This window comes from Dermacentor andersoni, chromosome 2, assembly GCF_023375885.2.
Source record: "Dermacentor andersoni chromosome 2, qqDerAnde1_hic_scaffold, whole genome shotgun sequence".
NCBI lineage: Eukaryota > Metazoa > Arthropoda > Arachnida > Ixodida > Ixodidae > Dermacentor > Dermacentor andersoni.
In genome coordinates this window covers 116,212,234-116,227,217 of record NC_092815.1, presented here as the reverse complement: position 1 = coordinate 116,227,217, position 14,984 = coordinate 116,212,234, and the positions used below count along the sequence as shown (strand labels likewise).

The window sequence follows — 14,984 nt, the reverse complement described above, 5'->3', positions numbered from 1 at the left end:
CCCTGCTATTCCTAGTGCCTATACCATATTCCCCCACTGCCTTGTCTCCAGCCTGATTCTTGCCTACCTTGGCATTGAAGTCGCCCATAAGTATAGTGTATTTTGTTTTCACTCTACCCATCGCCGATTCCACGTATTCATAGAAGCTTTAGACTTCCTGGTCATCATGACTGGATGTAGGGGCGTAGACCTGTACAACCTTCAGATTGTACCTCTTATTAAGTTTCACAACAAGACCTGCCACTCTCTCGTTAATGCTATAGAATTCCCGTATGTTACCTGCTATATACTTACTAATCAGGAATCCGACTCCTAGTTCTCGTCTCTCCGCTAGGACCCGGTAGCACAAGACGTGCCCGCTTTTTAGCACTGTATATGCTTCTTTTGGCCTCCTAACTTCACTGAGCCTTATTATATCCCATTTGCTGCCGTCTAATTCCTCCAATAGCACTGCTAGACTCGCCTCACCAGATAACGTTCTAGCGTTAAACGTTGCCAGGCTCATATTCCAATGGCGGCCTGTCCGGACAGGTAAGTAAGTGACAAGTTTCAACTGCAGAGTCCCGGTGCCATTTCGTCCGCCATGAGCGATCGATGGCACGCCCGGGCCTTCCTACAACAGCCATCTGTGCGTGTGAGGTTGGGTTGTTTCTGTAGGGTCGACTTTTGGCGTGCGATCTATGAAGATTTTTCGCTTAAGCCTTCGCCTTGCCGAGCGTGAAGGGAGCTTGGTGGCCAAAAGTGACTCGGGTCGCATGGTGGGCGGTGGCGAAGGCAACTGGGGCAGCCTAGTGAACTGGGTGCACGGCGTGAACAGCGTGAACTGTGACTGGAGCTTGGGCCGCCTGCACAAGCACGGGCTTCACAGCGGCGACCTTGACCTCAACGGGCTTGGCGATGACGGCGGCAGCTGGAGCTGCGGCCACCTCGTCAGTGCTAGAGGTGTACATGGCATCGGCTGGGTTGGAGCTCTTGGTACCTGGCTCGTTGGTCTCGATGGCGACGTGGAAGCCCTCGGCATCGGCGGTGTACTTAACGGTACGGCTTATGCCAGCGGCGTCGATGTAGCTGTAGGAACCGACCTTGTTGTGGTTGGCGTCACGCATCTCCTCACGGGTCAGTCGGGTGCCGTACTCATCGGTGCTGTCGAAGCTGAAGGTGCAAGGTTGAGGTGGCTGCGTCAAAAGGAGCGGAAATATTACTGAAAAATTTAACTGAAGTAGCTTTCCTTCTTGTCAAACATGCTCTAAGATCGAAGGCATTTGCTCTCGACAAAGTTTTGTCTTGCTTTTGTCGTCTAGCGCGAGATAATGTAGGTCTCATAGAATTAGGATTGACTAATTATAACTGCGAGATAATTTTCACCCCTCCATCGGGAGTACCTGGTTCGATATCCCAAATTTCGCTGTCACCGACCTCAGAATATGTAGCCCATTGCAGCATTGCAGAGAGAAACATGAATTCGATTCTAGATTTGTGACATGGAAACATTTGGCGCTTTTCCAATAATACGAGCCGGTCCCTATTGTCGTTTAAGCATTCAGTATCTTCCAATTATCTCCTTACGATGTATTTCGTAATGTTGAAACCTAAGCTCAGCCTTCACGTTGCGCAGTAGCGATTCAGACGTAGGTTTTAATCTTTTTCGCTCAAGGAAATCTAATACGAGCTTAATCTTCTTGTCATAATGTACACCGTTTTCCTCGGGACGCCCCACTGTGGCATCAAGAGGCTCATGGAGAGAGCTTTTCTTACGCTGATTTAACGTCTTCCGTCGCGTTTCAAAAGAAGCGTAGTTGGCTGCTTGGGTGACCTAGGTGCGGAAGCTCTATTGCCGTAAGAAAATGTTCCTAACAAATGTCAACGCGATGCCGATGGCACCATTTGGCAGTAGTTAAGTTAGTTGTGACAGGATATCACTTTAACGTCTAGATAAGCTCTGAATTTTTTTTACTAGATATAGTGTCGACACTGGGCAAAAACTCACGTATTCCTCAACTGGTGCAGAGGCAGCAATTGCCGGAACGCAGCAGAGAACAACCTGCAATGGACGATTTCAAAAAAAAGACCGCATAAGCCCCTCGTCCCCAACCATGACGGCCAACTACAGAACATCGCAATGGGTTTCACTGAATCTTAGAGAACATGGTCTGATGTGTCTATTGTCGAGAGGAAAATAAGACTAATCCTTTGCACTGAACGATGCTGCTTTTATACAAGTCCCAAGATGAACTGATCAGATGCTTTAAGGAGTATTGAACGTGACCAGCTATTATGGGATGGAGAATTAATAAACGGGACGATCACTTGTATCATACGAGCGAGTACCGGACTCTATCCCCTACTGCACCTCCTGTCCTTTTTGGTAGAAGCGTCGGACGTGAGTCGTTTGGCAAGGTCGTTGGAAGTCACTGACTTTCAATAGATTAAGCGCCAAAAGTGACGGCACACAAGAAGAAATACAGACAGGACAAGGCGCTTCCTGTCTGTATTTCTTCTTGTGTGCCGTCACTTGTTTGGTCCCCTTCTATTCTCTCGACCTAATCTTCTTTCCGAGTTCACTGTGGTCGCCAGCGGGGCACCTATAGGCATCTTTCTATTCGGAGGGCATCGAGCAAATGCTTGAAAGACGGGTGCACCGAATGCTGCGACCCTTTGTGCGAGCTGTAATTCTCTCACGCGCGGAAACTAGCTTTATTTTTTAGTTTTATTTATAATACCCTAGGGACATTTCAAAGCATGATTAAAGAGGGGAGTGGGTTACAACGAATGCAACAAGCATTACAAAAAAGGAAAAAGAAATTATGAGTGCAAGTTTACTCACTTAATAGGCAGAAATACATTGAGTAGAAAAAAAACTGTTGGAAAAGTGCAGTGACATCTGTTAGTAAGTGCAAACGCGCTCTTGTAACTAATGTTCGCTGAGGCAGCACGAGAGGAGGAATTACTAGTGATCCAAGCCATCTTTCTGAGAAAGTGGTTCTATTCTATTGACGTCCAAGGAATGACTGGGAAGTAATCTAGGACTTTATTAGATCCGCAAATATTTTTTCATTCATTTAATCATCCTTATTCGCCCGCATTCCATACCCTTGTATGCCCTGCAGCATTAACCCTCGCATTAAAAAGAAACAGTAAGTTTTTCTGCCCAGGTGGATACAATAGCAATTCGCTAAAACTTGCGAGGAAAATGCTCCCCTATATTGATGCCAGATTAGAACTACTCAAATTGATTCTGTGCGGTTTTTTGTTGGAGACATATAGACCGCGACTATTTCGTATCTGAAGCTGCACTAGGTCTGGCAAATTTATACTGAGTCCAAAATAAGAGGTGGGTGAATATGATCCTTTTCGAATACAAATCGCATACATATTGTAAGTATCGAACATCGAAACTTATATCGAATAGTCAAACGCACACGCGAGGCGAGGGAGGAGGGGATTTCTTCTCCGGTGCCTGCAGCCTACGGCGCGGACGTGCGGCCGCCGTATCTTGAAAGCAATCTGTGACGGTCCCAAAGTGCGCGTCCGCGTGGGCCTTATCTTCAAAGCGATCGGCGATGTTCACAGAGTGCGCGTAGTGCCGGTAGCTTCATATGCGCCGTGCTCCCGACATCTCCTTCGCGTTGACGCGAGAGATGCACGAAGGTATTTGATCGCTGCTGCTGCCGCAGCTTCTCCCTCCAGCATTTTGGCAGCGAGTTTCCGTGCTCATCGAGCGAGATGTGTCCATGTTTGCCTGTGCGGGTGTGACACCGTGCATGGTAATTTAGTTAAAACACGTTGGCGGGCTAGTTTGTTTCACTCTATCATAGAATGTGTAAGCACGACTGAAAGAGGACCTAGAAAGAAACAGACACACAGCGACAGTGCTTTCTCTTTGTGTATTTATTTCTACGTCCTCATTCGGTCGCGCTTACACATTATATCATCGTTAATTTAGTTAGTCAGCAAATGTTTACAAATTTATATGGCCGATAGAACTACTGTCATTACTTCGCATGGCTATCTACTAGTTTGCTATCACAATCGGTGCTTCGCCTTACGGGCGAAATGGCGACTTTTTTATTCCAGTATTGTAAGGTAACCTGCCTTTACTAACTAGTGAAATGAAGAAAGCTAACTCTCAAGAACGAATTAATTAGTATAAATTAACAAAATATCACTAATTATCATTTAATAAAGTGCACAAGTTACCTATCAACAGCTTTAAAGCCTGGTTTCGAACAAGATTTCCAAGAATGCATAGGCGCGGTATGTCTAGCTTTTCGTAAATGCTATATAAATGGTTACGAATGAAGATAAGTTACAGAAAACAAAAAAAGATCTGCTGAATGACTTGTGTGCTGTAGAGAGGCGTAAAATGACTCGTTCCCACGAAAACATCATTGGTTGTTGAGTAAAAAATAAAACTCCTTGACGACTAGACTGCGAAAGCCACTAAATGACATGCTATAAGCAAAAGCAACAGGTTGTCACGCATGCTTTCTTCGCAAACCCAAAAACAAAGCTTGCATTACCCATTTTGCTTCTACACTGCTTCAAAAATGTTTGTCGTTGTTTGGTTTGCGATAATTTACGATAATTTTTTTTAGCGCAGGAAGAACGGTAACCATATTCTAATAGATTTAACAAAATTCTACGCAGCCGGGCTCCATGTGACTGGACTCGTCAGAATTCTGCTCATCCGGACTCATAGAGACTCATGGGTCAATCTAAGTCGATGATTAGATTGACCCATGAGTCTCTATGAGTCCGGCTGAGCAGAATTGTGACGAGTCGTGTCAAATGGAGCCCGGCTGTGTAGAATTTTGTGAAATCTGTGTCCGAACGAGGGAGCCCCAAGCAAAAGAAAAAAATACATATTGTGACTGAGTCTGACAGAGGTCTATTTATTTTGTCGACCTGTGCCAGAAACATAGGAGACTGAGGGCAAAGCGCACTGTGCCGAACCAGCTTTAAGAATAGAATCAGAACAATGTTGGACTACGTTGAACCAGAACCAAACAGGCACGTTTTATGGTTCGATAGCTTCTCAATTATGCAGAAAGGGTTGCGAGATAGAGAAAAATGGAAATGGTGGCATTGACATATCATAATGCCTTACTAAGCGTGTCGATTTTGGTGATGTGTGGGATAGCCTGTGTATCTGCGCATCACGTATGGCGGAAAGCTACGTAACTGAGGCTGAAAAAATTCTAAGGCTGTCTGTTCCACTTACTCCTTTTTCGTAAAAACGTCTTCCAGATGAAAATTATGCAATTTGTCCAGCATTGTCCACCTCAACTTAATGCGTCACTTTCACAGTTTCATGCCTGTTTTCTGTACTCATAGAATCATGGAGCGACTAGCTTAGCTTCGCATTCTCTTTGCTGCTTTGTGTTAGATATTTTAGTATCCTGCTGATTATTTAAATTAATACTGTGGAATTTTTTTAATCGCGTATCAACTATGCTAACCCAGCTTCAAATTCTCTTTAGCCTTGCGCGCGGCATGTTTTCGCCTCTTCACGCTCATTTCATTTCATTCCTTTTATGTTAGGCATGCTTCCGCTATATTCTAACACAAGTACTTTCCAAAGGCACATCTTTGTACTTGATGCATTTGCGTGTAACTGTAAGTGGTTCAAGAATACATTACAAAAACATGATGAATTTGATTCTTGCGCTTCAAGCAAAATTCTACGTCTTTTGCGTGAGGCGTTACCACACCAGTTGACCTCGAGAAGGCCATTGCTTGGGACGAGAACGCACCGGAATGCCGTAAGGCTGAACGCGACTGGTTTGCAAAGACACCGCCTACATAATGTGGCGTGCACTAAACTTCACAAACGCAGTGTAATGTAGCGCTAAAAGAATACTGAAGTTTTCCTTGAGTGAATAAACTTCTTTTTCTGTGTCACTGTGCGCAAAATAAAGAGTCGAAAGACCAGACTCAGCGCATTAAACTTAGGAATACTTTTGCTGCCCATCGGTCACGTGTGGCAGTCCACAGCAGAACAGCAAAAGAACTTGTAAGGCACCGACCCTTGCCGAAACTTGATGGCCAAGCAAACTTTTTCTTCTACCGAATAATTACAGAATATATATACCATTAGCGTGGGTCGTGAGTCGTGCGTGCAAAAACTTTTTCTCATTCTCGTCCCCTTCGCCAGCATTGTGGCCAGGAAACAAGCGTGACATTTCACATAAAAGTCAGGAAGCTTATACCTATGTGCATTTGAATGCAGTAAGTATTGTGGTGGTCTCTTGTACGGCTATATTGTAGCATTCCCATATTCTATTTCTACTGATGCTGTTTTATCTTCATTACAGTCTCCACGTATTTCCATCTTACTGAGCGATTTTACTGGTATAGCTGTGGAGGGAAATATTTATGAGGTTGTCTCGAATCGACAGAACGCTCAAGCTTGCAAATTAATGAAATCTTGGGTTCCTTGCATTTATATTAGGTGGCTTTCTTTTAGCTATGTATATTTCACACAAGTTGAGCTCCACTGGGCTTAGGTGCCATGGTCTCTAACAGGCATTAAGATTTATGATGCATCACTGGTGTCTCATGTTTCCAGATCACTATATCATCAGTGGTTTGGAAATACAAAAGCATCACACATTCGTATGCTCTTGAAGAAAGAAATGAAAACACAGAAATGTCGGCATTATATGTAACATCAGTATTTATTCTAGGAGAAACGGCAACAACGGAATATATATTTTCTGATAAATCAATAATACTTCTATATGTGAATACCAAGACTCAAGAGAGACTAGATGGCGAGTTTCTGAGCCTACTGAAGAGCTATGGTGGAAATTTGGAAAATTTTCGTTCTTGCGCATTGGGCCAATTTAGAGAGTAATTCATTTCTGCTGACCTATAACCTCCCTGCTCTGTTTTGTCGGGACGAACCGTCTCCGAACTTCTCAAGCGCTCTTGGCGACGGTGAAAGGAGCTGGGTGGACGACGGCGTACTGGGCTGGGTGCACAGCGTACTGGGCTGGGTGCACAGCGTACTGGGCTGGGTGCACAGCGTACTGGGCTGGGTGCACGGCGTACTGGGCCGGGTGGACGGCATGCACAGCAACAGGAGTGGCGTGCACTGCAACGGTGGCTGGGGCGGCGTGCACAGCGACGGCCGCTGGGGTGGACTGCACGACCACGGGCTTGGCAACGATGGCGGCAGCTGGGGCAGGGGCGACCTCGACGGCGCTAGAGGTGTACACGGCATCGGCTGGGTTCGAGCTCTTGGTTCCCGGCTCGTTGGTCTCCACGGTGGCGTGGAATCCCTCGGCGTCGGCGGTGTACCTGACGGTACGGGAGATGCCCTGTGCGTCGGTGTAGCTGTAGGAGCCGACCTTGTTGTTGTTGGCGTCACCGGTCTCCTCGCGGGTCAGTCGGGTGCCGTACTCGTCGGTGCTGTCGTAGTTGAAGGTGTAAGGCTGAGGTGGCTGCGTGAAACAAGCGCAGGTGCCCGCGTTCAGTATATGTGACAAGTCTGTTTCACTCAATAAATGCTACAGAATGAGGAGTTACTGGTATCGGTATTATTGCGAAGTAGGGACGCTCTAAAAAAAATGTTAACCGGCCTGCTAAAATTTACACCAGACTGTTTCTTTGTAACGTCCGCAAATGTAGCAAGAAATCAATAATGATCCAAGTTTCATTAGACGACTAAGGCATTCCTATCGTACTTTATGTACAAGGCACAAAAGATGGATTTTCGCATTTGCTTAACTTATCTCCTTAAGAGGAAGCTTTAGCTCGGGCCCAACTCCGACGCGGCCTATTCAAATACATGTAAAACGCAAAAACGTTTTTCTGAGATAACCCCTGGACCGATTTTATTGAAGTTTGTTGCATTTGAGAGAGAATGTTAAATTCTAGTGACTGTTGGAAGCGGAATTTCAAATTAGGTCCTGGATCTTGTTAAAAGAATTTTCGAAAATTCGGAAGTTCGAAAAATATAGAAGAACGAAGTTTACAAATTCTCAACTCTGCATCAAAAACAGATATCGCGGTTCTGTAAACGGCATCCATTAGACCATTGAAAGCGGACAAATTTGATATGTAATTTTATAGCTTACGTGAATTTGTTACGTTGTTTACAAAGGTTCTGCAAAAGCTGTATTCCCATATTACTGAATTTTTTTAGATTCATGTATAGCATATCAATTTTGTCCGCTTTAGATGTACTATTAGATGCAATTCAAAGCATTGCATTATCGTTTTTAGTTTTAGAGTTACAGAGTTGTAAACTTGATAGTTCATTTTTTTGAAAATTTGCGACATTTGTCGCATTTTAATAAAAAATTGAGGATCTAAATCAAAAATTCGAAACCAACAGTCACTATATTTTAAGTTTTTCTTTTAAAAGCAACAAACCTCGTCAAATTTGGTGCAGTGGTTGCCGAGAAAAACGAATTCTCCTTTTACATGTATTTCGATAGGAGCACCCGAGCTAAAGCTTCCTCTTAAGTGTTTGGCGACGACGTGTGCCCCGATTGAAACAATCACACGCACCCTTGAATATCATTTTGGTTTACTTATCTTTATCGATCAGATGTTTTCGAATCTTCTTCTCGAATTCTTCACATTAGTGCAATGACAAGAAGTTTTACGTTTTCTGGAGAGGAAGAAGAAGAAGACCACGGAGTGCGGGTGTGCTTCGGGTCGGCTCCTCTATTTTTCTATGTTTTTGGCGGATTATAGAGCTTCTCGTGGTAATTCTTCTTACCAGCGATCGGCGGACTCGTCAGGACTCACCCGACACCAAGTTTCGCCAGGTGCGCCCATTTTCTGGCCGATAAGCAGCACCTTTTGTCCCGCCACGCAGGCGGGGCAAGCTAAGGCTATCTCCACGTAGGCCACTATTGCCCGGCCGCCGCGGCGGCGGGGCGTGCAATGCCTACCGTGTCGCCGGACCTCATTGGAGCTCTCAGTCTCCGACGGCAAAGTACCAGGCCTTTCCTGACGTTAAATGGAAGTAGTCCAGGTAGAAGGAACAGAGATTAGGCCGGAAGATTTCGACGAGGGAGCGGGGTGGTGCAATGTCAAGAGGAAGAAACAGGCCGACGGTGCGACCGAATCGGCGCATAACCAGCATTTGCACATGCAGCGACGGACGGTAGCCACGTCAACTACGGGAGTCACTACAGCGCAGTACAAAAGGAAGTACGCCCGTCAAGTGCAGCATATTGGCATGGCAAGCCGAATGCCAGAGTTACCGCCGTACGATTACAAAATCGTCGTACGCCCCCGAGGCGGTTTCAACGTGCGCGATTACGGGACGGATCGCATTTACTGCTGTCTGCGTAACGCGGTGGGTGTAGGCAGAGAAGTGGCCGGGGAAGATAGCGTCTGCCTCAACGTTAAACAGAACGTCGTGGTGCTCAGCACGCTGTATGAAGACAGAGCCAAACGCTACGGAGCCAATAGCAAGCTTTGTATCGGAGACCGAGAGTTCGAGGCGAACGTCTATCAAGCCGCCCCGGAGAACACTTCGAAGGGCCTGATTAGGAACATTTCCAAGAGCGAGAGCCCGGCAGACATCATCGCTAATCTAGTGACGCAGCGCAACCCCGGAGTGCTGCACGCGAAACGCATGAGCAACATGGACAACATAATCGTTTTGTTTGACGGATTCCACGTACCGAGATACGTATATTACGGACCTTTGCTCGTCAAATGTTCCCTCTACAGGAAGCAGATTGACGTGTGCTACGAGTTCGGAAGGCTGGGACACCGCGCCGACGTGTGCCCCAATCCCAATGAAAAGATTTGCCGTGGATGCGGGCGCAACAATCCGTCGCCTGACCATCGATGCGAGCCGCGGTGTCGACTGTTCGGCAAGGGACACTTCATGGGAGAACGCAGGTGCAAGGCGAGATACAAGAGCCCATACATAGTCAAGCGTCGCCAACTGGAGCGAAAAGGACAGGAAGAGGAAGAAGCAGCCACAGCGTACGGCAGTGGTTACAACAGCAGCAGCGACTGTAATGGCAGCGCAGGCTACTACCTCAATTTTCCAGAGATAGACCGTCATTCAGTCACCGACAACCAAAGAGGACGCTCTACTAGCCGCGGCGGGAAGGGTGGCGGGAAGGGCGGCGCGGGAAAATCCCGATCCCGATCCCACTCTCGCAACCGAGCAATGAGGCCGAGAAGCACGTCGAAGACGTGTGGTGGCGGCGGTCTGGGCACCGCAGCTGTGGGCCACATCAACCAACAAACTCAGCAGCAGCAGCCATGGCAGCAACAACAAGGTCACGGGAGCACTGGGCAACAGGTGAGCTGCGCGGCTGTCGCCGCTTCGCCCGGCTGCGGAGGCACTCCGGCGTGCCGCCCTGGCGGGCCCGCCGAGCTCGAGCGAGCGATAGAGCGAGTCCTACAACAACGCCTAGAACCACTAGAATCAATAATTGCCGACCTTAAACGCGAAAATGCGCTCCTTAGAGAGGAAAACTTGAAATTTAAAGGCGAGGCTCCACAACCGCAGCAACCACAGCAACGCCAAACGACGATGCCGCCGTCCTCGGCGCCTCGATCGCCGACTCCATCCCGGCCTGAGCCGGCCGGGATGGACACGGACGACGAGGGCAGCTCGGGAGAGACGGCGGATGAACGCGATGATCGTCCAGTTAGCGCGAAAAGGATCGCACTAGATCCCGCAAGACCCGACACCAAACAGCGATGCGGCGGTTACGAGAAATTAGAGAAACGAGTAGACAGCATCGAGAAGAGCCTCGAGGAACGTTTTGCAAAACAGACGGCACATATGAACGAAATGTTTAATAGCGCGGTAGCTAAGCTCTCTGAGCAAATAACACAAATGTTCACCGCGCACTTGGCGCGCATAGACGACATAGAAGCGAGGCTGCCGCCAGCTGCGGGTAGACCAATAAGAACGATGAGCAAGCCGTACTCTAGACAGCAACAACGCAATCAGACGCAGCAAAACACGCTCACAGACGTAGAGACGCAACCGCAGCAGCAACCAAGTCGCCTCGATGGCGACGGGTTAAATTAAACAGAGGCATTACCATGGCTACACACGCAACGAACCACACTAACACTGGGAAACAACAACAATACACAATCTGGCAGTGGAACTGCCGGGGCTACAGGAGGAAGCGGGGTAACCTTCGGCAATTCATATGCAGCCGTGAGACGAAACCGGACGTGACCCTTTTACAGGAGACAAACCATCCGGTTAAACTAGCTGGCTACAAAGCCATAAACGCGACCGCGACGGAGAACAGGCAAAGAAGGAAACGGGCTACAGCCCGCGTGGCGGGTGACGCGGGGCAGGGGGCGATGGTGGCGTGCCGTCCGTCTCGCCCGCCACGCCCGCAGCCGGTCGCCGCCTTGCTCGTTCGACGTAACGTCACTGTGGCGCAGCGAGAACTTGCCGGCGTAAAGATACCTCACGTGCTCGTAGAATTAATTCCTAAGAGCGGCCGAGGACATTTCGTTCTTCACGTGTACAGTAAACCCACGCTGCAGTACAGATTCGGGGACCTGCTGCCGGGCGCGCGCGCCGCTTCCGGCGGCGAGCCTCTACTTGTTGCGGGTGACTTTAACGCGCCCCACGGAGCCTAGGGCTACACCCGAGAAACACCCAAGGGCAAACACCTTTGGGAAGACTCGCACGACCAAAGGCTTGAACTGATCGCGAATCCCGCCGATGCTACATGCAGAGGGAACAGCGTGAGTGCCGATACGTTACCAGACCTTGCGTTCGTTTCAAATGTAACAACAGCGCACTGGCAAAATACACAGGAAGATTTGGGGAGCGACTCGCGCTGATCGAGATCACGATAGGCACGGGCCCGAGTGGTCGTGGTACTAACCCTGAAGGCAAAGGTCGTAAGCTCAAACTCGTGAAGTGGGACATGTTCCGCAAGAAGCGATAAGAAGCGGGGCGAGGCGATGAGCCGATTACGGACACAGACGAGTGGACCGAGACGCTCAGAAGGGACGTAGGCGCAGCAACGAGCGACGTTCCGCCAGAGGCGAACCTCGAAATAATTGACAGAAGGCTCCTACACATGTGGGAAGCGAAGCGAGCCCTCCTAAAGAGATGGAAATGCCAAAGACAGAATAAGGCGTTGCGCAAACGCATAGCACAATTAGACAGAGGCACCGAAGAACACGCACTCCAGGTGTGCAGGGCACAATGGGAAGACACGTGCAACGGCCTCGAGAGGCAGATGACCGGAGCGAGCGCTTGGCGCCTTTTTAGACACCTATTAGATCCGGAGGGGACTCGGGCTGCTCAAGGCTGCAAGACTCGTAGACTAGTAAGAGATCTAAAGGCGATAACTTCCTCGACGCAATACGTGACCGTTACTTTAAGAAGGCCGAAAGCATCCAGCACGCCGAATACGACGGCGTCGCAAACGAGAAACTGGACGCGGAATTTAGTGAATCGGAAATTCGGTTAGTCCTGTTCGAACTAAACACTCGATCGGCGCCCGGCCCGGACCGGGTTACCAACAAAACTCTCCGCAACCTAGACGACGAGTCAATCTCCCGACTCGCGGCCTACGTCAATGAGTGCTGGCGAGGGGGTTCCCTTCCCGAAGCGTGGAAACGGGCCCGCGTTATCATGATTCCTAAACCTAGCAAGCAAGTTACGCTCGATAATCTAAGACCGATTTCGCTTAGACACGCAGACACGCAGTTCTCACCCGCGTGACCGACTTTCTCGAAGATCATGACGTGTTCCCGCACACCATGCTAGGATTCCGCCCCAACCTCTCCGCACAGGACGTATTGCTTCAGTTAAACACCAGATCGTAGATGACACTACCAGCTCCACTAAGGCAATTCTAGGCTTAGATATTAAAAAGGCTTTTGACAACGTTAAACACGAAGCGATCTTAAAAGCAATTAGAACATTAGGACTAGGCCAAAGAATGTATAATTACGTTACAGATTTCCTCGCAGGTAGGCGCGCATGCGTCGTCGTTGGCGACAAGGAATCGCCGGAATTTGAGACAGGTCCGTGGGGCACGCCGCAAAGATCCGTCATGTCACCATTACTCTTTAATTTAGTTCTACTCGATCTACCCGAGAAATTAACAGAAGTAGAAGGATTACATCACAGTCTCTACGCGGATCACATTACCCTGTGGGTTCCCGGGGGAGGATGTGACGGTAACGTCGAGCGAACGCTACAGGCAGGAGTAGATGCGGTTCAGAATTACTTGCATGGAACGGGCCTCGAGTGCTCTGCTACCAAGTCCGAACTCTTACTCTACAAACCCACAAGGAGAGGTCGTAAAATCCTGCGCAAAGAGGAACGGGAATACTCCAAAATACGCATTACATTGGCAGATGGTACTCCCGTACCGCACGTAGAGAAAATTAGAATACTAGGGTTACACCTGCAGGCAAACGGCCATAATGGAGAGACAGTGCGAATACTTCGTCGTTCGGTAGACGAAACGATCCGACTCTTGCGTCTCATCACGAATAAACGCAATGGTATGCGTGAAGAGTGCGCGCTCCGTCTCGTGCAGGCGTACGCGATAAGCCGCATAACGTATGTTGCCCCTACTTGAAGTGGATCGGGTCCGAAAAAAACAAAGTCGAATGCATGATCCGGAAGGCTTTCAAGAGGGCGGTCGGCGTTCACTCAACGCAAGCACCGACAAGTTTCTAGAGCTCGGAGTTCACAACTCACTTGACGAGTTAATCGAGGCGCACGACGTAGCGCAATACGAACGATAATCGAGGTCAAAGGCAGGTCGATGCATCCTCGAGTCGCTCAGCATCGCGTACCACACTAAGCATGGAGAAAAGACGGCGGTTCCCGCCTCTGGTCGCGACCACCTGATCATCCCGCCGCTTCCAAAGAACATGCACCCGACGCACCACGCCGGCAGATGCAACAAACGAGCAAGCGACCTTCAGATGTTTGGTAACAGCAACGAGGCGGTGTACGTAGACGCGGCGCGATATGGAGGAGGGAGAAGCGCACACGCGATCGCGGTTGTAACCGCACGGGTAAGTGCCTCGCGAGCGCCACGGTGACCACGGGACTAACGGAGGCGGCCGAAGAAGCCGCGATAGCCCTAGCACTCGTCGCGGTGCCGAACGTTGCGATCGTGATCAGCGACTCGCAGGCGGCAATCCGCAGCTTCGCGCGCGGTCGTGTCTCGCGGGAAGCGGCCGGCATACTCCAAATTGCTGACGACGGCGACTCGTCATCGCCCTCGCAACTCCAAAATTCTATGGTCTTCCACCTCTGGACCCCGGCACACACCGATGTGCCGCTCGCGGGCAACGAGGCGGCCCACGCCACGGCTCGAGGTCTCACACGCCGAGCCGCCGCTGATTATGTGGCCGCCGTCTCCGCGCCCGAGAGCGGGGCATCGGATCTGCCGGATCGGGACACTACAACAGAAATACAGCAACAAGAAACACACTGGGCGTGGGGTGATCGCCTAAGCACGTTCAGAGACCTCACCCAAAACTACAGACTCGAAAGACGCACATTCCCGCCACCGCACGATAAATTGAACAGGAACGAGGCCATAAATATAAATATCATAAACTCACGTAATCCTCAAGGGGAGCCGCGGCGGCGACAGCGACGAAGCAGAAGAGTGCGACCTGTCAGAAAAAAGCGCCCACCAATGAGAAATCAGTAGGTCAGAGTTGCTAGGTCTTAAGCCTGGCATGGAGATGAAAGTATCCACAGCACCTTGGCAAACATGGTGGTAGAAGTAGGAGTGTTGTTCCTGGGATCAGAACTGACTGACTGTTCACCGTGAAGTGCTGGCGCTTTTATACCTACTCAGAGCCCATTCCCAAATTGCTGAAGACGTGGACGTGATGTGCTACTAAAAGGAAAGGATGAAAAAGAAGGCTGATGCCCTGCGCTGATCTTCGACGCAAGATCTGTCGCACGCGACGAGTGCGAGAGTGTGTGGCAAAGACCATCCACAAGGCCGTCGTAAATGCCAGTCGTTGAAGAGTCA

The 14,984-nt window shown here is 49.2% G+C and overlaps 1 protein-coding gene and 1 pseudogene across 1 annotated transcript; both read right to left on the bottom strand.

Moving 5' to 3' along the window:
• Positions 1-695: 695 nt before the first annotated feature.
• Positions 696-5,733, bottom strand: LOC129387562 (cuticle protein 16.8-like; annotated as a pseudogene).
• Positions 5,734-6,652: 919 nt separating this feature from the next.
• On the bottom strand, positions 6,653-14,768 carry LOC129387577 (uncharacterized). The gene is made up of 3 exons (XM_055076657.2): positions 14,708-14,768; positions 14,563-14,616; positions 6,653-7,445 (listed from the first exon to the last, which is right to left on the bottom strand). Exons 1-3 carry the CDS (start codon positions 14,717-14,719, stop codon positions 6,921-6,923), a joined length of 591 nt encoding a protein of 196 aa, XP_054932632.1. The 5' UTR covers positions 14,720-14,768; the 3' UTR covers positions 6,653-6,920.
• Between the last annotated feature and the right edge of the window lie 216 nt (positions 14,769-14,984).